Source organism: Schistocerca cancellata, chromosome 1, assembly GCF_023864275.1.
Source record: "Schistocerca cancellata isolate TAMUIC-IGC-003103 chromosome 1, iqSchCanc2.1, whole genome shotgun sequence".
NCBI lineage: Eukaryota > Metazoa > Arthropoda > Insecta > Orthoptera > Acrididae > Schistocerca > Schistocerca cancellata.
The window spans coordinates 871,275,669-871,300,660 of record NC_064626.1 but is presented as its reverse complement, the minus strand read 5'-3'; the positions used below and the strand labels follow the sequence as shown (position 1 = coordinate 871,300,660).

Below are 24,992 nucleotides of genomic sequence, written 5' to 3'. Positions count from 1 at the left end.
GCAGTGACGAGAGGAAACAGTGTCTCACCCTGTGCAGTAGTCACAATAATATAGTACGAGCACAAGGGAGGATAGGCACGAGGACAAACTAAGATTTGGGCTGCTCCTGGAAGTGCCAAACTGGCTAAGGTGACTGATCATGACAAGTGGGAAATCCAGTTTCGAGTCCCAATCTGGCACAAATTTTCATTTGTTCTGAAATACTCTACAGCTAACATGGAACCATAATCCCAGTTTGTAATTTCATTTTCAAAGACCACCAGCTACCTCTTTCCTGCTACAGCAGGAATTTTGCATTGACACTGCATAGTAGATCTACAAAAACACACAATGACGACTTTCCATTTGGTTAACTGTGTCACTTGAGTGATTATGTTAAGATCGCATGATGTTTCAATATATTATTTAAGCTGAAAGTAATAAATTGCTAAAAAGGTTTTGTGCTATTCTACCGACTTTAATAGCTTGTTTGTTTTCAATAGGTAGGATCTTGAACAATATTGATTTGGCTATAGTAAATAAATATGTACAACCAACTGAGTAATTGAGGTGAAAGCAAACTTGCATATTCTCTTTGCAGTCTCCAATCATGAATTACACAATTCAGCTTGCTTTTTATGTATCATCTGTTAACACAAACCGAAGTTGCCCACCAAACTGGTGAACATTATCAGCTACTTCACGATACAATGATGGGCCAAAACATTATGACCACTGCTCATTGCGAGGCTGTATACTGCCTGGTGGTGCTGAGAGCACATGACATGGTACGAGGAGTATATGAAAGGAGCAGAGATGAATGGGGAATCATCCTAATGATGATAAGTGGCACAAATGCAAAAATCTGTCAACTTAAGTGACTTTGACAAAAGCCAAGTTGTTGTGGGCCAGTGCTTGAGAGAGAGCATCTCAGAAACGGTGAAGGTGGCTGGCTGTTCACGTGCTACTGTCATGTGTATCTATGGAAAAATGGCTGAAAAATGCTGAAACCATGAGTAGGAGACAAGAAGATGGATGTCCACCCTTCATGACAGAACATAGGAATTGGAGGCTTGTCTGCTCTCTAAAACTTAACAAGCGGCAATCTGTGACAGATCTGATGGCAGAGTATAGTGCTAGCACAGGCTGTTTTGGAGCACACCGTTCAGTGAACAGTGTTGAACATGGTGTTCTGCAGCAGAGGGCATGTAGGTTTTCACATGTTGCCCCAACAGCATCGACAATGATGATTACAGTGGGCATGGGATCATTGAGATCGGACCACAGATCGATGTAATTGCATCGCATGGTGGGATGAATCCTGTTTATTGTTAAAGCAGGTCGATGATCATGTCCATATATGCCACCACCCAGGTGAGCGGCTGCTTGAAACATGCAGCATGCCATGGATGCATGCCACTGGGAGCAGTATTATGTTATGGGGGGGCATTCACCTGGGCTTTCATGGGACCTTTGGTAATAATTGAAGGTACCATGACAACAGTGGACTATGTGAACATTATCTGGGACCACCTGTGACCCCTTATGCTGGATGTCTTCCTCAGTATCGATGGTATCTTCCAGTAGGGTAACTGTTGCTGCAACAAGGCTAGAATCAAGTTGCGGTGGTAGGAGGAGAATGATACTGAACTAACTTTGATGTCTCGGCCATCAAATTTGGCTTATCTGAATCCAAAAGCAGGGACGCTATTGGGCACCAGCTCTGCGCCCACAAACTAACCATCCATAAACTGCAGGAAGTGTGTGACCCTGTGCATAGGCATCTGGTGCCACGAACCTATGGATATCTATCAAGTACTTTTCAAATCCGCTGCATGCAGCATCACTGTTGAATCGCGTTCCAGAAGTGGACAAACACACAATGTTTCGGCTAATCAGTGTATAAACACCGAAGCTCTGTGCTGTAGTGATCAGCTGTAATCACCCACTACCAATAAATTGTGTATCTACGGTACCCTAAGAAGAATGCAACAGAACTGCTTGTTGCTTCTTTGCGGACAATTTAGAGGGCTATGTCGTCCCAGACAGTATGCAGCTGTCTGCATACGATCAACTTGGTCTCTAGATGAACAATACATACACTCCAACATTATTGTGTGTGAAAGTGGGCACGGGAACACCTGGGATGGATGCAAGAGATCTCTTCACCATAAGTGCAATATCTGGCTGATGTGTTATGATCACTGTAGAGGAGCATGTACCAAGCACACCTCAGCATTCAGTCCCAGGTTCAACAGAGAGATGGGTCAGACATGTTTTTGGATTAGTATGATCAATGAATGTTGGATATCTCTCATCATTATTTAAGGGAATTTGATGTAGTAATGGATCCTCCAACCTATTCTTGAACACCCTACAATCTACATTTCAACAATGAATCCATCTTTCAAAATGACAGTGCACAAGTACAAGTGTCACCTAGAGAACATCTTCCTCCCACTGACAGAAATCAACCAAACGGAATGCCCTGCAGTATCTGATGTCATTGTATATGCTTGGGACCAGTTAAAAAATGCAGACTGCAGTTGCACGAATGATCATTGCACACTATGACCTCAGCAGGCCTGTCATCAAAGGGTAGGATATAAATTCAAACAGCAACTCTTTGACCATCTTGTGGACAACAAGCCAAGGATGATCCACACCTGTTACAAAGCACAGGTAGGAGAAACACAGTACTGTATGCTACTCAGCAGCAAATTTTGATTTCACTAAACTGTAAGGGTGTGCCCTTTAGAACAGGCTGCTATTATTTTACAGTAAGCTTATATTTTTAGTTTCATAAGTGATATGCCCTCAAATCAGAGACTACAAATATTCCCAGTTACGCAGATGGTGCAGAATCACTTTTGACAAATTTAAATTGAAAATTTTAATGAAACAATGTGCAGGCCATGTGCCTGATTCAAATTAACTTTAAAATATCTAGTTTGATTAAAATACTCCGATACCCAAAGAAACCTTTATTTTAATGTTTCATTTGTTGGCTTTTCCTTTTCAAGCTACTTCTTATGAAATTCTTCCACAGATCTGTTTATTTTGTAAGAAAATTGGAAACTTTCTAAATTTTTAGCCATTCTATTTAACAGTAATGGTCTTCTATATCAGGGCATCATAACAAAGATACCAATCAAATAGCATTTCAAATGGAGTGAGAAAGCATGAGTTAGAATGAACGTAATTGTGGAGCATCTTTTGAAAAGAACAAAGTCAATTTCATTCTCATACTTCTCCAATCCAACCTTGTGCTCCTCCTTTAATGAAGTCATAGGTCAAAGGATGATAAACTCAGATGTTCTTTCAGGATAAAGGTGGAGAGAGATATGAGGTAATGAAAGATGCCAGAGGGAGGCATTTGAAATTATTATTTGTAAAGTTTTTCTACGCAACAGAGAAAAAAAAGAGGCTCAGCAGTTGTCCATTATGAGAGATGAATGACATGTTTCAGGCAACATTCTTGCCAATCTGCTTCTTGCTTGCCTGTGATTTTACAGTTTTTCTGGTGTTCAGTAAATGTTGGAAAGGCACTGAAATGGCCCAACATAAAGCTAAGTGTGCCTATCAGAAGATCGACTGCAAGGCTTTTGTGTAACTGTATATATAAGCAATGCAGCTAGAGCAAATCTATCTTTTCTTGGACATAAAAGTGCTTTCTTCCACTACCAATTTTTCTATCCACATACAAACAAAATGATTCTATCAAGTTTGTTTTCATTTATAACTGAAACACTTTTTAGATTATAAATTACTTAACATATTTATTAAGCTAAATTATAATAGGTATTTGTCACTAGCAAGTAATATTTTTTATACTTTTGAACATAATTTTGTGGCCTACATTTTACTTTAATTGAAGAAGTGCCATGTTACTTTTGACTTAACATACTGAAGCATGGCCAATGCCATCTTGACACTGTCAACCTTGACCAGCAACACAACAAACAGTGTGCTGAGCCATCATGACATGCTCATATGGACTAATGTAAATGACTGACAAAACACTATGTTGTAAAATAAAAAGATAGCCCATGATTTTGGTTCAGAACCAACTGTGAAATTTCTACGATTATCCATTCAATGTGTCCTTATTCACAGTTCCAAGAGAACAAGTGAAATCGGTGGATGTAAGTCATTGAAATATCTGCAAATCTCTACCTAAACAAACTAGATACCTTAGCATGAAGTAGTATGAAGAGAAGAAGAAAGGAAGCAAGGAATGAAAATCAGGTATTTAATATCTCATTGACAATCAGGTCTTTACAGAAGAATGCAAGTACTGGTAGCACAAGGGTGGAGAAAAAAATCAGCCATCATCTTTTCAAAGGAATAATTTTGACATTCACCTCAAGTGATCTATGGAAGCCCTGGGAAATCTAAATCCAGATGGGCCGAGAAGTATTTGGATCATACTTTTCCCAGTCCAGAGAAAATGGAATTTTCTCTGGTCAAAAATAATACTATCAACAGAATCAAGTCCAAATTTGAAAGCAGGATTATGATTGAAGAGCAACACTCAGCACTGACTGCATACTGCTAACACAGAACAGAACTGATCTCCTGGTTGGATTGTGCAGCTATTTAAAAAAAAAAAAAAAGAGAGAGAGAGAGAGAGAGAGTTTAAAATGGCTCTGAGCACTATGGGACTCAACTTCTGAGTTCTTAAGTCCCCTAGAACTTAGAAATACTTAAACCTAACTAACCTAAGGACATCACACACATCCATGCCTGAGGCAGGATTCGAACCTGCGACCATGCGACCATAGCAGTCGTGCGGTTCCAGACTGTAGCGCCTAGGACCACTCGGCCACCCCGGCTGGTTGCTATTTATACAAACCTTGCATATTCCACAATATACAAACGTAAGAAAGTTCAGGAATATTTGAGAACTAATAGGTACATAATGACAAGTAATTACTGATGGTCTGATTTGAACTGATGAGTCGCAACACGCCAACCAGTGATCTAACTGCGCAACTCGCAGCTTTCGCTCCCTCTTGGAGAAACTGCTACCTGCTGTTTCAGGAGTTCTCATAGGAGCCTATTACACAACCCAGTATCTGGATCTTGTCTGTGTGGCAGCACTAGCAGTTGCTCATGTTGTCACATCCTCTTCACTACCATGAGCATTGAGTGTAGCTCCTCCAATGAAAGCTTTGCGGTAGTTGTGCTGGTCTTCAGTTCCATTTATTGATTGGATTTCTCCTTTGATCAGTTCCTTATTCTTCATAGCTTCAGCAATGCAGTATCTTCCCTCTGTTCAGCAGCAAAAACTGACATTTCGTCCATGCTGCTCTGTTCCAAAACAGGATTTCTTGACAGGCAGTCGGCATCCTTGAGTATGTGTCAACATTTTTGTACCACTGTGACATCGTGTTCATGAAAGCTCAGCATCCATCTGGCCAGTTGACCTGACAGAGGCCTCAGGCTACTCAGCCAGCATAAGGAATTGTGGTCTGTAACAATGGAGAATGATTTGACAAATAGACACATCAATAAATTATTGATGGCCCTAACAACTACAATGCATCCTTTGTCAGTTTTAGAGTAGTTCCTATTGGATTTGGAGAGTACTCAGGAAGAATAAGCAGTCACCTTTTCACCACCTTTGTGGATTTGTACCAGAACTGCACCTATCCATAACTGCTAGAACTGTTGTGAATTCTGCCTTGTCATTCTCATCATGCAATGCTAGGACTGGAGAAGACATTAGTGCCTCCTTAAGTACAACGAAAGAACTTTCCTTGTTCCACGAAAATTTGGTGTCTCCCTACAGTAATTTTTGCAAAGGATGTGCCTTGATACAGAAGTCGTTTATGAATTTGTCAGTAATAGCAAATTCAAAACAATATCTCACATCATAAATGGGCTCAGGATTTGGAAAATCTGTTACTGCTCTTATTTCTTCTGGATAGAAATGGACTTAATCACCATTCACTACAGGCCATATAATTTTTATTTCTTGTACGGGGATGAAGCATTTTGTTTGGATTCAGATGGAGGCCTGCAGGCTCAACAGAAGCAGCTTGCCCACCACACATTCAAAGGTGGCTGGAGCTTTACATAGTCCAAATGGTGTAACTTCGAACTCTTAGAAGTCATCAGGAGTTACGAAGGCACTATTTTTGCAGTCAGCCTTCTCAACCTTGATTTGCCAGTAGTGTGTTTCCCTCTCCGTAGAAAGAAATACTTTGCTCCTCTCAAGCAGTCTACAGTGTGATCATCTAGCTAGTCGACGCAGAAATGCCATATGGCATCCTTCTCATTCACAAGGTTCGCAGAAGAGGAGAAGGAACAGTCTGGAGGTTCAATGACATCATCTTGAAGTATATTCCCCACTTTTTTCTGGATTCTTCAGCCGTTCAGCCAGCAGCACTCTAAATGAGCACTGGCTAATTGCTAGAGGTTGCCCAGTGTGGATGTGGTGTTTTACTGTCAGCTGCTTGGTCTCTCTTTTTCCCATTCCACTTTCAAAAGCATCTGAAAACTGGCACAATATGTCTAACACTCGCCGATGCTGTTAGTCAGGCTAACAACTGCTCAGGACAATGTTTCTTATGTGTGCTTACTGAAATATCTTCACCAATCTGGAGCTCTGATCTTCAACAGTCTATGACTGCTTGTTATGTCTGCATGAAGTCCCATCCAGGAATAACATTACAACTAAATTCTGATGAAATGAATTTGAAGGACTGGGGTTTTCATCGATAGTTACTCTTGCAAATACATGTTCCTGTCTGCTGGATGTATTTACTATTTGAGACTGTCAGCACAATCACTTTTACATCATGGAACATAATCTTCTTCAGTTTGTGATGATAAGCATTCGACATTACAGAAAAGAAAGCCCCTGAGCCAGCTATCACCCAGAAAGGTTGGCCATCAATGAGATATCTTTACATTTGGTGACTCACCCATGAGGATTTTCATCTCTGGCAACCTCAACTCCATAGATGGTCACTTCTCTGTTTCCCTGAAGTTGGTGACTAGGTGAGCAGCTGGTATTGCTGCATGGTAACAGGGGAACAGCTACGGCATGCTGGGAAGCGACCTCGTCCTGGGTATGGCATCCTAATTTGTCAGACAGGTCAAATATAATCATCTGCAGTTGACTGGTTTGAATAGAGCTGTCATGGTGGCTGATGTCTGTCAGCATAATAGTCATAATTGAAAACCTTCCTTCTCTACAGTAGTGTAACAAACGTGTCCATGGCACCCATAGAGGAAACATACTGGTGGGTTGTTTTGTGTCTGTTGTTCTGTGGGGCATTATATTTGGTGGAGGAGTTGGGGCATTATGTTTGGTGGAGGAGTTGGTTGTACATGCATTGGCTGGGTGCTGGGTTACTGTTTGACAGCTGCAGCGTATGTCAGAGTTGACCTACTCCATCCTTCCTGGAGTGTTGGAATAGTGGTGGAGACTGGTGCTAACCCCTCCTTCAATTTTCTGTATTACCTCTTGCAGTATGGGGGTCAACATTTGTTGCAGGTATCTCTTGCTTACTCAGCCTAATAGTTCTGGCTGCCATGAAATCCTGTATCTCTCTTCCTACAACCACGTATGTGAGACGTGAGATCATGGACATTTTCCGCAACTGCCACATGGACCACTTTTGGGAGTCAAGTCATACTTCTTTCATCCAACTCTTTTCTGTAGTATCTTCTTGATGTGCTGGCACCATTTGATGAATTCCTCTTTTGTAGTAGCATCTTTTACCAGAAGAGCTCTGTACATGTCTTCATCAAGTGGGAGTTTTTATTAACTACTGTAATATTTGGATTCACAATGTGACATAGGTCTAAAACATTTTGTATGTGTAGGACTGTGTCATTTCCCCATGACAATGGGTCCTGCTCTTCAACTGTAGTTCTGCTGTGTGTAATTGCTGTAGAATGCCACCAAATGTTGTCTTCACTTCCACCTGCAATTTATCCTGGTTATTGAGCTTCTCCTGGTTGTTCTTGAACCACTGCTGGGCTGGGCCATCCATGTAAAGATACACATTTGCTGAACACACATCTTTCTCACCCATAGTGTTTGGTGACTTTGTTGAATCCTTTTCGCCATTCTACTGGGTTCTAACCCACTTTTTTTTTTTAACTGCTGGATGCCTGATGGGCAGCTGATGTACTGCTGTTTTCTAATTTATTGGTCACCTAAATATGAGTATATGGACCATGGAAATGATGTACTGCTTGATATTCCAGTTTCTAACCATGTATGTGATGGCTTTTACATAGCACAACTGGAGCCACAGTGATGTACATGTTTTGAAGCACCTGTCGCCTTTCCATCAAACAATGTATCATCATACCCAGAATCGAGTCCCAATCCAAAAGCAGGATTATCAATTAAGTACAACACTTAGCACTAAAAGCATGTTTCTTACAAACACCAATGTATTCCAGAACAAAACTGAGCTTCTGGGCGGAGACTGCAGCTATTTATAAAACATTAAATATATACAAATGTTACAAAACACAAATTTTGAGAATTCATAAATACTACATGACAAATAACTGTGGTTCCTCGGGTTTGAGCTGGTAACTTACAGCATGTCACCTTGTGATGATAACTGCTATGGGACACTGCATACAGCACAGCTCACAGCAATATGAGAAAATATTCAGCAACATGGGGAAAAAAACTTTAAATTAGGATTTCCTGAGTGATTCATTGATGAATGAGCTGCTGTGCAAGTACACAAGTCATTTGCACCTCATATATGATATGAAACTTTTAATGAATTGAGCATGCATAGAGTTTTCAAACTCTGAAATGTAATGGGATTCCTGATACTGCTGGCAGTATCCATCTGAAACCCTGGTAAAGAGCTAACTGCTCAATCCTATCACTGAACATACTACTCTCACATATGACTCTTCATGACACACATATCTTTACGTAAAAAGAAAAGGGAAAAATGAAGTCAATACAGAACTTGCCAAGACCCGGAAGTGTGGCTGTAACAGCAGTTTAGAGTTCATTAAGTACATTATCAGTGGGTCGACTCAAATAAAAATTACTGTTTATGATTAAGTTGTATTGAGCAAACTGGTGGAACACTCCTAATAACAGCAACCCACTAATTCTTCTTTGAATCACACAAATTAAATTATGATAAAACTGCACATGTGCTGGAAAGAAAACTCTGGGCTCTATTTTGTTGTCAACTTGGCATTCATTCAGCAGCGTCACATCTCTAAGACCTGCCATAAGATACCCTGCCTACAAACAAGTTGTGTGGCAACACTGTGGGGCAAGTTTGGCAAACACTGACTGTTCACTTTATTTTCAGACTAGGTAGTAGATTATTTGCAAAAATTCATGTGGTATTTCTTTGTCACCTTAATGAAATGTCCAATCCTCATATAAGATATGACACTGTGTTTATACATATATAACAGCGAGGTTATTTCATGAACCAGTTAAACCTGTTTTACCTATCACATTTTGAACTATCTGCATTCTAGAGTAAATCTTTCACTCTATAGCAGAATGACTGCACTTTTGAAACTTCCTCTCAAATGTAAACTGCCGAGTGCCTGCAGTTTTGAAACTACTTCTCAAATGGAAACTGTGTGTCAGATCAGGACTCGAACTGGGAATACCCTTACTGACTGAGCATTTCAGGTACGACACAAATTTTGCCCGTATACTTTTTGCATTGATTGACTGTTCCATTAGTTCTTGTATTCTTGATAGAATATTTTATATATTATGAACGAAAACACCCACACACACACACACACACACACACACACACACACACACACACACTGAAAACCTGTTTCCAGAATATTACACCAGTGTTCTGTGTGTTTTCATTCATGAAGTATACTTTTTCCACTTTTTCTTCAGTCTAGCTGCAAATGGTAAGAGCAAAATGATAAGGAAGCCTGTATATTTCTTTTCCTGGTGTAACAGACTGAACAACATGATTTTAACTGCAATGAAATATGTTAATTTTTAATGTATTATTATCATCTTTAGGTCTTGAAGTCAAATCCATCCCATGTGGGTGGGCAAAGAGCAAACACATTTCGATCTGAACTTCTAAGTTACTGTCAGTTTTATCACACTTTGCATTGCTGATTTATAGCTAAAGTCTAGTTTGGGAAAATTAGCTGTACGTTCTCATATTTGATGGATGTTTTTTATGTGATATAGCAGAGTAGGTGACAAACACATTGCTGCTAGTCCACAAGAATGTGCCTATTTTTACTTACAATACTATGAAAAGGATAGTGGGTATTCACCATATAGCGGATATAATGAGTCGCGGATAGGCACAACAAAAAGATTGTCACAAAATGAGCTTTCAGCTGGCAAGGCCTTTATCGAACCTACACACACACACACACACACACACACACACACACACACACACACACACGACCACAGTCTCTGGCAGCTAAAGCCAGACTATGAGCAGGAGTGCATGATGGGAGGGGCAAATGGGTGCGGGTGAGGAGGAAGCTGTGATGGGGAGGGGGAGGGATAGTGCAGTACAGGTGGGGGACAGTAAAGTGCTGCTAGTGGGAGTGTGCAGGGATGAGGCGGAGACAGGGTAGGGCAGCTAGGTGCAGTTGGGAGGTTAGGTGGAGGGCGGGGGAGAGAGTGGGGGTAGAAATAAAGGAGTGAAGTGAAAAGACTGGGTGCATTGGTGGGATGGATCCCTTCCACCCACACCATCTTTTCTGAATTGCCATATCCAGTTGCCTCTCCCATCATGCACTCCTGCTCGTCGTCTGGCTTCAGCTGCTAGAGACTGTGGTGTTGTGTGTGTGTGTGTGTGTGTGTGTGTGTGTGTGTACTTTCGACAAAGGCCTTGTTGGCCAGAAGCTCATTTTGTGATAGTCTTTTTGTTGTGCCTGCCTGTGACTCAGCATTCTGCTGCATGGTGAGTAGCATCTACCCTTTTCATGATATTGACAAAATCATTTAATTGGATAGATAAAAAAATCTACTTACCAAGCAGTGGCAGAACACACATAAAAGTTGGTTGTAAGTGGCAAGCTTACGGAGCCAGTGGCTCCTCCTTTAGGCAGAAGGGTTGAAGGGGAAGGAAGAAGGGTGAAGGAAAGGACTGGAGAGGTCTAGGAATAGGGGTAGATTTTGGTAAAATCACCCAGAACCGCACGGGATTAAGGAAAGACTAAATCAGGTCATGATTCCAACTGGCCAATTTTTGCACTTTCAAGTGCACCACCTTGTAGACAAGGATTTGCCTTGGATACTTTTGTAGCAAACTGCAGTTAAAAAATAAAGAAACCTATTGTCAATGAAAGTTGCACAGAAGTTTGTTTTTATTTAAATAGTGACCGGTTTCACATCTTAGTCCATTATCAAACCAACTTGTAAAACATAGTATATAGTGTTATAATGTAACATATATGATACATAAGGTCAATCAAAGTACAAGTACATATGATAAAATAATTACATACCACATAAGCATTACCGTAATGTGTGTACACTGGCCACCTCGCCTGTTTGAGTGACTAAGTGCAATACACTATTTATTTGACATTCCAATGCTGCATGCAGCAAAACAATGTTTTATGATTACTGAAAATCGTTAGGCAACTGAGGTAGGGGCACTGAAGGGGATGTGCCAAGGGGAAGTTGTTTTATTTTACAAAGTTACAAAATAACTGTTGCATATAACCATACATAACACTCATTCTAGCTTGATGTTAAAACACAGTCACAATACGAAAGGCGCACTTATAAAAGAAATCTTGCAGACACACAAGTATCATGCCTCATAGTGCAGCCAGTGGCCAGTCAACATAACATTAAAATGACTGTAGCATACATAATGGTAAATAATTCAATTTTTAAACATTAAAATATACAAAAGGTAGCATGTACAAAATACATAAGCTAAAATGTCTAAGACACTTAGGCAAGAGCATGATGAAGCTCCATTATATTTTTATTGACAATAAAACACATGGCACTGTGAGTACTACCATACAAATCTAAATTAATAAACACGAAACAGAACACATTTATTGCATCATCTTTTGCATTATAGCAATAAAACGTATATTATCATGCTTACAAAGTCCATTTGTATGGACCAGAACCATCCTGCTAGTGTCAAAAATAAAACAAGCCAGACCACATATTAAAAATGTACAAAGATTGCCTTGGAGTCAATTCACAGTGAACAGAACTATTCCACTGCTAACACAGCCTGGTGTGCAAAATGAACAATTAAAGGTGTGAAATCAGTTATTGTCTTCTAAAGGCATGGCACAACTTTCACACCTAAAAAGTAAAACACCATCCTGGGAAAGAGAAGAGGGGAAAGATTAAGGGGGGGGGGGGTAATATAATACAGAGCAGGATGGGAAGGGGGGCGGGGGGAAGTGATGGGGACAAACTGGCTTTTCAATATAAGACAAAAGACAAAATCTGACTTATTGGTCTCCTAGGTTAGACCATCTACAGCAACATATAAAGACACTTCCCCTATAATAAGTATTACATTCTTTCTTTCTTTCACTTCTTACTCAGACAACATAAAATAAGTATATAAAACAACCTACTGGTAATTATTATGCATAATTGCATAGATATATATGTACTCCAGCCCCCTACTTCATTAACCAATGTCGGTGTTGTTGTTGTTGTCGTCAAACTAACATACCGGAAAGTTAATCTGGGGTGGGGAATAAGACAACTGTCCTCCTAGCCCTCTCACTTTTAACAGTTCTGCCAGATGCACATTCTGTCGTGTTGGTTTGATTGTAAAATAAATATCAACACTGGTAAATGAGGTCTTTGCGAACATATTCATTTATGCCATTATGCATACTTGCTGATAGTTTGTTTTATATAAATTATTTTAGATGGTTTAATGAAGAAATAAAAATAAAGCAATTATTATATGGGACGTGTCTTTATTTGCTGCTGTAAATGGTCAATCTAGGAGACTGATTAGTCAGATTTTGTCTTATATTGAAAAGCCAGTTTTTACAATAATTAGACCAATACTTTCAATGTACAGCAGTGTCCTGCTAATCCAAACCCTGGTAATCTGAATGTTCGATTAATCCGAACATGAAAAATATTAGTCTAAGTATGGAAATCTGTGTGGTAAGCTGCTGTACATACACACTATTTTAATTTACACAGTACAGTAAACATTTATTAGGTTTAAATAATGCACAACAATGAAAGAAAAGCTATAAGACTTACTAAAATACAGTGGACATTTTATCCCTACTTTTTAGATGACAAAAACTCAGTCATTGTATTTGGCGTAATGAAGACAGTCTGTTATATGACGCATATTTGTGCCATCGTCTTGTAAACATCAAATCAGCAGGTGTAGCAGTGGGCTGTTGCTCCAAATAATGTAGCGCAAGGTCAAGGGCTTCTGCTGTGTCACTGTGTGGCACCAGCTCTCCTTTGTCGCTTTCAGGCTCATTGTCACTTCCGTCACAGCAGTCCACTTCTTCCTGTATTTGAATCACAGCAGCAACTAAATCAGCAACAGTAAGGTTCTCCACACATGCCCCATCTGCTGCCATCCACTCATCTATGTCTCCTCCTTCACATCCAGGGATTGTCTGTATCATTTGTAGCACATTTTCCTCTTCATTTTCAACTGGGTTGTCCTGAAATTCAAGAGATGTCCACAGTTTTCTCAGAGTATTTTCTGAAATATTCTGCCATGCCTTAGCAGCCCAATAAACAACATCCTTCACATTGGTCTATTTTATTTTGTCCACTAAAGGAATGCTATCATCTTGAATCAGCATTCTTAAAAATTGTTTTCTGTAAATCAGTTTTAATGTTTGCAGTACGCCCTGGTCCATCAGCTGTAGAAGTAGTGTAACATTTGGTGGCAAAAACTTCGCCACAATTCCACAGTGCTGGGGTGAGATGGTGCGTTATCAATCAAAAGGATTGCATAGGGAGACAAATGATATTTCTTAGAAAACTGTCGAACGGTGCGAACAAACTGGCTGTGAAACCATTCTTTGAACAGCTTACCATCCATCCATGCGTTTTTCTGGTTACGATAATATATGGGCAGAGACTTCATGTTGCAGTTTTTAAAAGCTCTGGGCCTAGCAGATTTGCCGATCAACATTAAAGGCAGCTTATGATTACCAGCAGTGTTGCTGCATGCTAATAAAGTCAGACGATCTTTGCACATTTTAAAACCAGAAGCATGGTCTAATTTTGATGCCAGGCTTTTTGTTGGCAATGCCCTAAAATTAAGGCCAGTCTCATCAGCGTTATAAATTTGTTGGGGAGAATACTTTCCCTCTTTCATCATTTTTTCAAACTCACCCAAGTATTCCTTAGCTGCATCACGGTCAGAAGAAAGCTTCTCTCCAGTAATTGTTAGCTGACGGATTCCAGTGTCGTTTTTTGAATCTGTCCAAACAACCCGTACTCGCACTAAAAGACTCACCACCATTCATTAACTTGTTCAGGTAAACAGCCTTCTCCTGATCCAGTGCTCCACTCAAAGGAGTTCCCCTTTCTCTTTCCTGCGTAAACCAAAGGAAAAGAGCTTCATCCACTTTATCGAACTGGGACTGCTTCAAAGTCTACCAGATTTCGTGTTGTTTTTCCCGAAGATGTTGCACAGGACTGTCCAAGCTTCACTCGGTTCTTCTTCCAATCACAAATGGTTGCTTTATCAACACTCAGTTCCGTTGCCAGTTTAGATACATTCCCACCATTGTCTATCCACTTCAAAACATTCAGCTTTTCTTTGTGAGTTAACGTTGTATGTTTCTGTTTTGTGAGCCAACCTCAGACACTTCAAAGGTCTCAACAATGCACAACAACAAGGGCAGGGAGTGAGAGTGAGCCACTGTTCCCATACTTGTTCCCATGGTGTACCTACTTATCTGCTTGGAATACTTCATTCTACAAACTCATCACTGTAATTCCAGCTAATCCGGACAAATCGGTAATCCAAACAAGGTCCGGTCCCAATTAGTTCAGATAACAGGACTCTACTGAATTTATTTTTTAAATTCTGTTTACAATGTATCTTTACGTAGTATTCATATCTTCCACCTCTCCATCGCTCCCCCCACCCCCTCCCCATTCCAAGGAATTCTTTGTTCATTTTTAATATATGGTCTGGCCTATTTCATTTTTGACACTAGCAGGATGGCTCTGGTCTGCATGAATAGACTTTGTAAGTGTGATGTTACACAGTTTATTGTTATAAAGCAACAGATGATACAATAAATGTGTTCTATTATGTGTTTATTAATTTAGGTTTGTACGATAGAACTCACAGTGCAATGTGTTTTGTTGTCAACAAAAAATATAATGGAGCTTAAGTGCCTTGGACATTTTAGCTTATGTGATTAACTAATTTGAACTGTGTATCATCATCTGTGTATCATCAACTACATTCACTTGTGACACTGATCAGCCATTTGTTGCACTACAAAGTATGATATGGAAGCATTCATAAATGTATTTTTGTACATGCTACCTTTCGGATATTTTACAATTTTTATAAAAATATTTGTATTATTTACCATTAAGAATGCTACAGTCATTTTAGGGTTATTTGACTGGCCACTGGTGGTGCTACGAGGCATGACACTTATGTGTTTGCAAGATTTATTTTGTATAAGTATCTTATGTTGTAACTGAGTTTTAATGTCAAGCTAGCATGGATATTATGAAGGTCATGTGTAATAGCTATTTTGTAACTTTGTAAAATAAAACAACCAACTTCCCTGTACCACATTCCCTTCAGCACCTCTATCTCAGTTTACCTAACAATGTTCAATGGTCACGTCATATGTAAACAGTGCCTTCCACTTAGCTACTCACACAAGTAATATGGCTAGTGTACACACATTATAGTAGCACACAAGTAGTATGTAATCATCTTATCAAATGTACTTGTACTTTGATTGACCTTATGTATTGTATATGACAACTGTAACATGATACTCTGTTCTACAGGATGGTTTGGCAATGGACTAAGGTCCAAAACTGGTCACCATTTAAATAAAAACAAACTTCGGCACAACTGTGTCAGTTTTGTAATTTCACTGAATCACAGTTAAATTGCGGTCTCTTGTCACCCAGAATGCTGGAAGTGAGGCCACCCATTGTGCTGAATTTCCTCAGGTAAAAACCACCTTTGCAATGTACTTCATAATATTATATGCCAGAGGACTAGACTGGAAGCAAGCACGACAATCTCTACGTAACCCAATGAGACTTTTTAGTAAGAGCACTCAAAACTGCAAATACAAAGAGAACAGGAAAGAAAAGCAGATACAGTTACCATAGTGAGTGCTGGCTGATAAAATAAAACCAGTCTCTGATTCTGCTGGAAGAACCTTCACAGAAGAGAAGATGAAACAATACAATGTCTGACTGTGTCACTTTTCCAAAGAAACTAACTTCACTATTAGCTAGCAAAACAGTGAAACAAAACCCAAAACTGAAGGACCTACAATATTTTAAGGATTTGATTTTCGAGAATCCAAAGTATTCTGTCTTATTGGGACATTCCAGTGTGGAGAAGTCCCTCAAAATTTCACAACTTTTACAGAGTTTCAAACAGGATAAATATCTTGAGTAAAATAGTATTAACCTGCCAAATATATTCCTCTAGTCCATTCTGCTGAATTCGTTTTAAAGTCCAACCATTCTGCTGAAAAGAATCAAACCACAAAAATATTTAATATAACAATAATTAATGTAATCTTAGGGTCTATATTTTAATCAGAGACATGTTTCCTTAATATGACTTGCAACAGATCTATTAAAATCTGACTACATTTACTGACAAATTTTTATTTCGCTTTACTAGCCACAATTTTTTCACTTTTGATGTCAGTTTCCTTTCTGCAGAATGTTATGCAAATCACTATATAAAACATTGCAAAAATCAAGACTCCTGACTAGAACAGCCACTGGATATCTATTGAAGAAACCATTTCAGTTAACTGCATCATAAAAGTTGAGAAAACTGTTGAAGTACATAAGAACATTATCAATATCATGAAATGTATGCTAGGAAGAATACATAAACAATGAAAATTTACCAGGAGCTACGGGATTTAAATTCCAATAATCCCAGAAAATGTGTGTATAATTTGGAAATTGAGCTAAGATAGGTTCCACTCTACAAGAAATATTTAGGCATTACAAAGCTGACAGTGACCAGCAATCATTTTCAAATGAAAAAAAAAAAAACAAGAAGCAACAATACTTGAAACAAAGACATAAACAATAAAGAACATGTAAATAATGATTGTTTATTACTATGTGGTATGTGCTACGCCACATACTTCCTTAATGTTCATAAATTCTTTTCACCTACATGAATCTTTTCTAAGAACCAATTAGAAATTTATCGACCTCTCTGACACTAATCTTTAAATCTCAATGTCGAATACCTGTTTCTGCGATGCAACCTGCTTTTGCAGCTGATATGTTTGGTCCTCCAACTGCTTTATTTTTCGCATGGCTTCTTCATCACACAACTTCTTGCGCTCTTCACGTTTGTTTTCCTGTACAATTTAATGGTATCATTAGTCTCGCCTACCCCAAGAAGGAGCAGATGAAGGCTAATTAAAAGGAATATAATTAGTATTGAAGCAATGAGACAAATGCCAACAGAGAGTATATAGATTCGTAAAACTTTAAACAGAATGAAACCAACATATAGAATATAAGACTGTTTAATAGCACTAAAAAAAATTCAAATTCTATTTATTATACTTTGTGAACTGTCTGGTATCTTGAATAACAATTAAAGACAAGGTTAAATCTTTATATCTGTATCATATATTGAAGCAGACAGCTTCTCTTATTAATTCTCTTACATTTTTATATCTGCAGTTAAGTAAGGAAGATGTGGTGGTGGTGGTTGTTGTTTGTTGTTGTTGTTGTTTGTTGTTGCGGTCTTCAGTCCGAAGACATATTTGATGCAGCTCTCCATGCTACTCTATCCTGTGCAAGCTTCATCATCTCTAATAACTACTACAACCTAAATCTTTCTGAATCTGCTTACTGTATTCATATTTCAGTGCCCCTCTACAAGTTTTACCCCCACCACCACTTTCCTTCAACACTAAATTTGTGAAATCTTTATGTTCAGGATGTGTCCTATCAACCAATCCCTTCTTCTGGTCTGCCACACATTTCTTGTCTCCCCAATTCTATTCAGTACCTTCTCATTAGTTAAATGACTGAGCTATCTAATCTTCAGCATTCTTGTGTAGTACCACATTTCAATAGCTTCTACTCTATTTTTATCTTAAATGTTTATTGTCCAATGTTTCACTTCCACACGTGGCTACACTCCAGACCAACACCTAAATCTATATTTGATATTAACAAATTTCTCTTCTTCAGAAATGTGTTCTTGCCACTACCAGTCTACATTTTATACCCCCTCTACTTTGGCCATCTCAGTTATTTTGCTGCCCAAATAGCACAACTCATCTACTACTTCAATTGTCTCGTTTCCTATTCTAGTTCCCTTAGCATTACCTGATTTAATTCGACTTCATTCCATTACCCTTGTTTTCCTTTTGTTGATATTCATCTTATATTGTATATAAGCTGTTCTATGATAAAGATGAATGCATAATTAGATGATGCCCAGTTCATAAAAGTGTGATACAAGCAGTTGAGGCATCTCTGTTCTTTTGACATGACTGGATAATGAATTGTGCTTTTAAATGTTTGTCCTGTACACTTTTACACTGTGTATGTGCATGAGTACTTTCATTATGGATAGAGTCACAACTAGAAATCCAACATACAAATCTTTGGAAAATTATCCTACAGGTGTGACCAATGAGGGGATGGCACCAGAGTCAGAGATAAGGGGAAAAAAGAAAGAAAGAAAAAAACCATTTGGGTACTAGAAAGTGATCACTGAAGGAAACTACGTGATTCTACCGCCACTGCTGTGATACCTTGCTGTGTGTATGTTTCTAAAGTGTATTATTCATATCCTTTTTATAGATGCTGTCAGTATCATTCTGGAAATGTTAGAAAAACCTTTTGATGAATCGAGAATAGGAGACATAGTTACTCTGATTTGGAAGAGGAGTTTGAATAACCTGATCTCTCTCTCTCTCTCTCTCTCTCTCTCTCTCTCTCTCTCTCTCTCACACACACACACACACACACACACACACACACACACACACTCTTTCCAATACTAAAATACTCATCACTACAAAAGAATAGAGTATTACTTACACGTAGCTGATGAAGATCTGGACCCTAAAAATTCAAATTCATTTACATCAATACTACAAACAGTGCCTAATAAATGGAAAATGATAAATACAAAGCCATCAGATCCTGAGCTAAAATGGAAAGCAGTGGAGGTTGCACCTAATAATGCTGTGGTGTGCCGGCACCTCTTGATACCACACGTTCATTTCATTGTTTTAGTTTATTTTTCCTTCTGAGATTATATAACTGATAAAAAGAAATAAACCAGTATACAGCTTCTAAAAATGAGAAGAAGAATTAAATTTGAGGTAAACAACATTTGGGAGAATTGGCAAATGATGACAGACAGCATATTTCCAGGTATTTGCATTAGTTCTTCACAAGTGCATGATGTAAAGGCCAAAGATAAGTGAGTACCAATTGAAAAACACATTCCTTTTCTTGCCTCTGTAAAGAGATATGATCGCCTCAATGCAATCATAGTAATCAATCTTTTGCAATAATGATCAATATGTCACAGGTACTTTTTTTTTATGTTGTGATCTGTGAGGTATCATGAATGATTTTTAAAGACAAGACTAAATTCTTATATCTGTATCACATTCCGAAACAAACAGCTTCTCTTATTAATTTCCTTATATTTTTATCTCTTCAATTAAGGTATTCCATGATAAACATGAATGCATAACTAGACAATGCCCGTTTCATAAAAGTTAACCTAATGGTTGACAGTTGTACTTTCAGATTGACAGTATGTATAAAGTTTCATGTCTGCATGAAAAACAAACTTGACAATTGCAACATGACTTTTTTTGCTTGTGACATTTCTCTTGGTTATGCATTGAAAATGAAGGCGTATGCTGGAAATACGGCAATGCATATTTTGTAGTCCCTCCAAGTGCCGTAACGTCTAGTTTCAACTAGGTGTTATTTATTTAACATATGATGACAGGAGAAAATAAAAGACCAACTATCTGCAAAAAGCATATATATTTCTACATCAAGTCTAGGTTCGAAATCCAGTCAGAAGCTTCTGCATACAAGTTGTGAAGGTCATCCATTGTCCCTTCAAATGCTCTGAGGGAACATTCAAATGTTATATATGTACTGTTTGCTGCTCTGAACTTGAAGAGACTTTCAAAACTTCTTTGACAAAAAATTCACTATTTAAATGTATTATTATTATGTAACTTTTCTCAGACATTATGTCTGGTCAAAAATGGAAAGTGATGCGGACCTTGATCAAGCGTGACTTCCTTTTAACTGTACGGTATATGTTATATTGCACATTTAGGAACTTTCGGGTGATTGAACATGTATCAATAATTACGGATTTCTGTAGTTGTATATATAAGCTTGGATGTAGCTGTATTGCATTGATGTACTGCTGGATATTGTGTGGTATGACTCCTGTAGTTGATAGTACAATTGGTATAATGTCAACTTTATCCTGATGCCACATGTCCTTGACTTCCTCAGCCAGTTGGATGTATTTTTCAATTTTTTCTCCTGTTTTCTTTTGTATATTTGTTGTATTGGGTATGGATATTTCGATTAGTTGTGTTAGTTTCTTCTTTTTATTGGTGAGTATGATGTCAGGCTTGTTATGTGGTGGTGTTTTATCTGTTATAATGGCTCTGTTCCAGTATAATTTGTATTCATCATTCTCCAGTACATTTTGTGGTGCATACTTGTATGTGGGAATGTATTGTTTTATAAGTTTATGTTGTAAGGCAAGCTGTTGATGTATTATTTTTGCTACATTGTCATGTCTTCTGAGGTATTCTGTATTTGCTAGTATTGTAAATCCGCTTGTGATGTGATCTACTGTTTCTATTTGATGTTTGCAAAGTCTGCATTTATCTGTTGTGGTATTGGGATCTTTAATAATATGCTTGCTGTAATATCTGGTGTTCATTGTTTGATCTTGTATTGCAATCCTTCCGTCTCACTGTATATATTGCCTTTTCTTAGCCACGTGTTGGATGCGTCTTGATCGATGTGTGGCTGTGTTAGATGATATGGGTGCTTGCCATGTAGTGTTTTCTTTTTCCAATTTACTTTCTTTGTATCTGTTGATGTATGTGATCTAAAGGGTTGTAGAAGTAGTTATGAAATTGCAGTGGTGTAGCCGATGTATTTATATGAGTGATTGCTTTGTGTATTTTGCTAGTTTCTGCTCGTTCTATAAAGAATTTTCTTAAATTGTCTACCTGTCCATAATGTAGGTTTTTTATGTCGATAAATTCTCTTCCTCCTTCCTTTCTGCTTAATGTGAATCTTTCTGTTGCTGAATGTATGTGATGTATTCTATATTTGTGGCATTGTGATCGTGTAAGTGTATTGAGTGCTTCTAGGTCTGTGTTACTCCATTTCACTACTCCAAATGAGTAGGTCAATATTGGCATAGCATAAGTATTTATAGCTTTTGTCTTGTTTCTTGCTGTCAATTCTGTTATCAGTATTTTTGTTAGTCTTTGTCTACATTTTTCTTTTAGTTCTTCTTTAATATTTGTATTATCTATTCCTATTTTTTGTCTGTATCCTAGATATTTATAGGCATCTGTTTTTTCCATCGCTTCTAAGCAGTCGCTGTGGTTATCCATTATGTAATCTTCCTGTTTAGTGTGTTTTCCCTTGACTATGCTATTTTTCTTAAATTTGTCGTTCCAAAAGCCATATTTATATCATTGCTGAATACTTCTGTTATCTTTAGTAATTGGTTGAGTTGTTGATTTGTTGCTGCCAGTAGTTTTAGATCATCCATGTATAGCAAATGTGTGATTTTGTGTTGGTATGTTCCAGTAATATTGTATCCATAATTTGTTTTATTTAGCATGTTGGATAGTGGGTTCAGAGCAAGGCAGAACCAGAAAGGACTTAATGAGCCTCCTTGGTATATTGCACGCTTAATCTGTATTGGCTGTGATGTGATATTATTTGAATTTGTTCGGATATTAAGTGTGGTTTTCCAATTTTTCGTTACTATGTTTAGGAACTCTATCAATTTAGGATCTACTTTGTATATTTCCAATATTTGTAGTAACCATGAGTGGGGTACACTATCAAAAGCTTTTTGGTACTCAATGTATGCGTAGTGTAGCGACCTTTGTTTAGTTTTAGCTTGATATGTCACCTCTGCATCTATTATCAGTTGCACTTTACATCCTCGTGCTCCTTTGCAACAGCTTTTTTGTTCTTCATTTATAATTTTGTTCTGTGTTGTATGTGTTATTAATTTCTGTGTAATGACTGAAGTTAATATTTTGTATATTGTTGGTAGGCATGTTATGGGGCGATATTTAGCTGGGTTTGCTGTGTCTGCTTGATCTTTAGGTTTCAGATAAGTTATTCCATGTGTATCGGGGAATGTGTATGGGTCTGCAATGTAACTGTTAAATAAAGGTGAACTTCTTTAGCCAGAAGTTTGGTATTTTATCTTTTCCAGTGGCTTTCCAATTGTGAGTAGAATTAATTGCTTGGGTGACTTCATGTTGCAAAATTATCACTTCAGGCATCCGCGGTATCATCTTGTATGTGTCTGTTTCTGATTGTATCCACCGTGCATGCCTTTTATGTTGTACCGGGTTTGACCATATGTTGCTCCAGAAGTGTTCCATGTCTGTTATGCTTGGAGGATTGTCTATTTTAATGTGTGTGTTATCTATTGTCTGGTAAAATTTCTTTTGGTTTGTGTTGAATGTTTGGTTTTGTTTCCTTCTATTTTCACTTTTTTTGTATCTTCTAAGTTGTTTGGCCAATGCTTGTAATTTCTGCTTCTTTTCATCTAATTACTCTATCACTTCTTGTTGTGAGACTTTACCTAACCTTTTTCGTTTTTTTTTCCCCCCCCCTGACATTTCATTTCTTATAAATTGTGTTAGCTGTCCGATGTCTTTTCTCAGTTTTTCTATTCTGATCTGTAGCCTGTGTTGCCATGCTGGTTTTGTGGGTTTCTTCTGTGTGTTGGTTGGTTCTGATCTCTGCCTAGTGTGTATATTTAGTGTAGTGAGTGCTCCTATATAAACCAGTAGTTGTAACTCTTCCATAGTTGTGTTTTCATTTATTTTGTTGTGTATGATTGTGTTGACAGTTTTTATTGTTGTTTTGACTTGTGGGTTTGGCGGTCTATGCAAGAATGGTCTAATGTCTGTATTTGTGTCTTTGTATTCTATATATGTCAGCTGAAATTTTTCTTCTATATCTAACATGTGTGTCACTTCGTGTTCTATTTGTGCTTGTTCTGGTGGCTGTCTTAAGATTTCGTTTTCCTCTGATTGTTTAATTGATGTGTGTTGTTCTTTGTTTGCTCCTGGATGTTTGAGTCCATTACTGTATTTTCTTCTTCTTCTGATTGCACATTATTTTGTTCCAGTATTTGTTGTCCTTGTTGTTTGATGTTTTCTAATTCTGACTGGGGTATCCTGTTATTTTTGATTATTACACGGATCTGATCAGCTAGTTGTTGTTCTATTAAAAATTTTAATTCTGGGTATCTGGTAATAAATGTTGTGTATACTTGTAATTTGTATCCAGTTGTGTTGGTTCCTAGGTTTGTTGCTTGGTAATAACAGAACATGAGGTGTCGATTAACTTCATCTGACCATCTGATCCTCTGTCTTTGTTTTCCTTCTAGGGTGGTTGCAGCAAGCATATCCTGCAAAACACCTCTATTTGGATTTAAATCATTTTCCAGTTGGCTAGCAGTGTCGTTACCATTGTGGGCAGGCATAGGGTTCAAGCGTCGTCCCCGACCATGACGGCGCTTGTCCGAGGCTTCTTTAGTTCTGTCCTGAACCACCTAATCACACTAAAAGGGGGGTTAGCCCTATTAGTGGTTTGTTCTTTTCGTTGCCTTTTACGACTGGCAGAACATACCGGAGGCCTATTCTTTTCCCGGGCCTCCACGGGGTTTATTATTATTATTATTATTATTATTATTATTGTTTACCTGCTGTTCTTGATCACCTATGGGAATGTAATGTGAAAGCAGTGGGCTCGTACATGTTGACCAGGAAGGAGCACCACAAAAAATACTATTGTCAAACAGATACCAGAGAAGGAAAGTTGCTACTCATCATATAGTGGAGATGCTGAGTCGCGATAGGCACAACAAAAAGATTCACACAATTAAAGCTTTCGGCCATTAAGGCCTTTGTCAGCAGTAGACACACACACACACACACACACACACACACACACACACACACACACACACACACGAGCGCACGCGCGTAAACGCAACTTGCACACACGTCTGCCGTCTCAGAGACCTGAAACCACACTGCAGACAGCAGCACCAGCGCACGGTGGGAGTGGCGACTGGGTGGGGGTAAGGAAGAGGCTGTGCTGCGGCGGGAAGGGGGAGGGGGAGGGATAGTATGGTGGGAGTGGTGGACAGTGAAATGTTGCAGTTTAGACAGAGGGCAGCAACACTTCACTGTCCGCCACTCCCACCGTACTATCCCTCCCCCTTCCCGCCACAGCCTCCTCCTTACCCCCACCCAGTTGCCACTCCCATCATGCACTGGTGCTGCTGGTCACAGTGTGGTTTCAGTTGCCTGAGACTGCAGACGTGTGTGCAAGTTGTGTTTGCGTGAGGGTGTGTTTGTTTATTGCTGACAAAGGCCTTAATGGCCAAAAGCTGTAATTGTGAGATACTTTTTGTTGTGCCTATCGTGGACTCAGCATCTCCGCTGTATGGTGAGTAGCAACTTCCCTTCTCTAATACTGTTACATTCCATCTTAGATTTTCCAGTGTTTGTTTATTTTAAAATAC

The 24,992-nt window shown here is 38.6% G+C and overlaps 1 protein-coding gene across 5 annotated transcripts in view; it reads right to left on the bottom strand.

Annotated features, from left to right (window-relative positions):
* The window catches only part of LOC126190053 (E3 ubiquitin-protein ligase Bre1), a 262,588-nt gene that overhangs the window by 59,029 nt on the left and 178,567 nt on the right, over positions 1 to 24,992 (bottom strand). For 3 of the 5 annotated variants that reach the window (XM_049930989.1, XM_049930992.1, XM_049930990.1), the window contains exons 13-14: positions 17,416 to 17,529; positions 16,608 to 16,667 (exon numbers count right to left, since the gene is read on the bottom strand). In XM_049930989.1, coding sequence (XP_049786946.1) covers positions 16,608 to 16,667; positions 17,416 to 17,529 — 174 coding nt within the window. The remainder of the gene's footprint in view (positions 1 to 16,607; positions 16,668 to 17,415; positions 17,530 to 24,992) is intronic. The other 2 variants (XM_049930991.1, XM_049930993.1) reach the window with 2 other exon arrangements.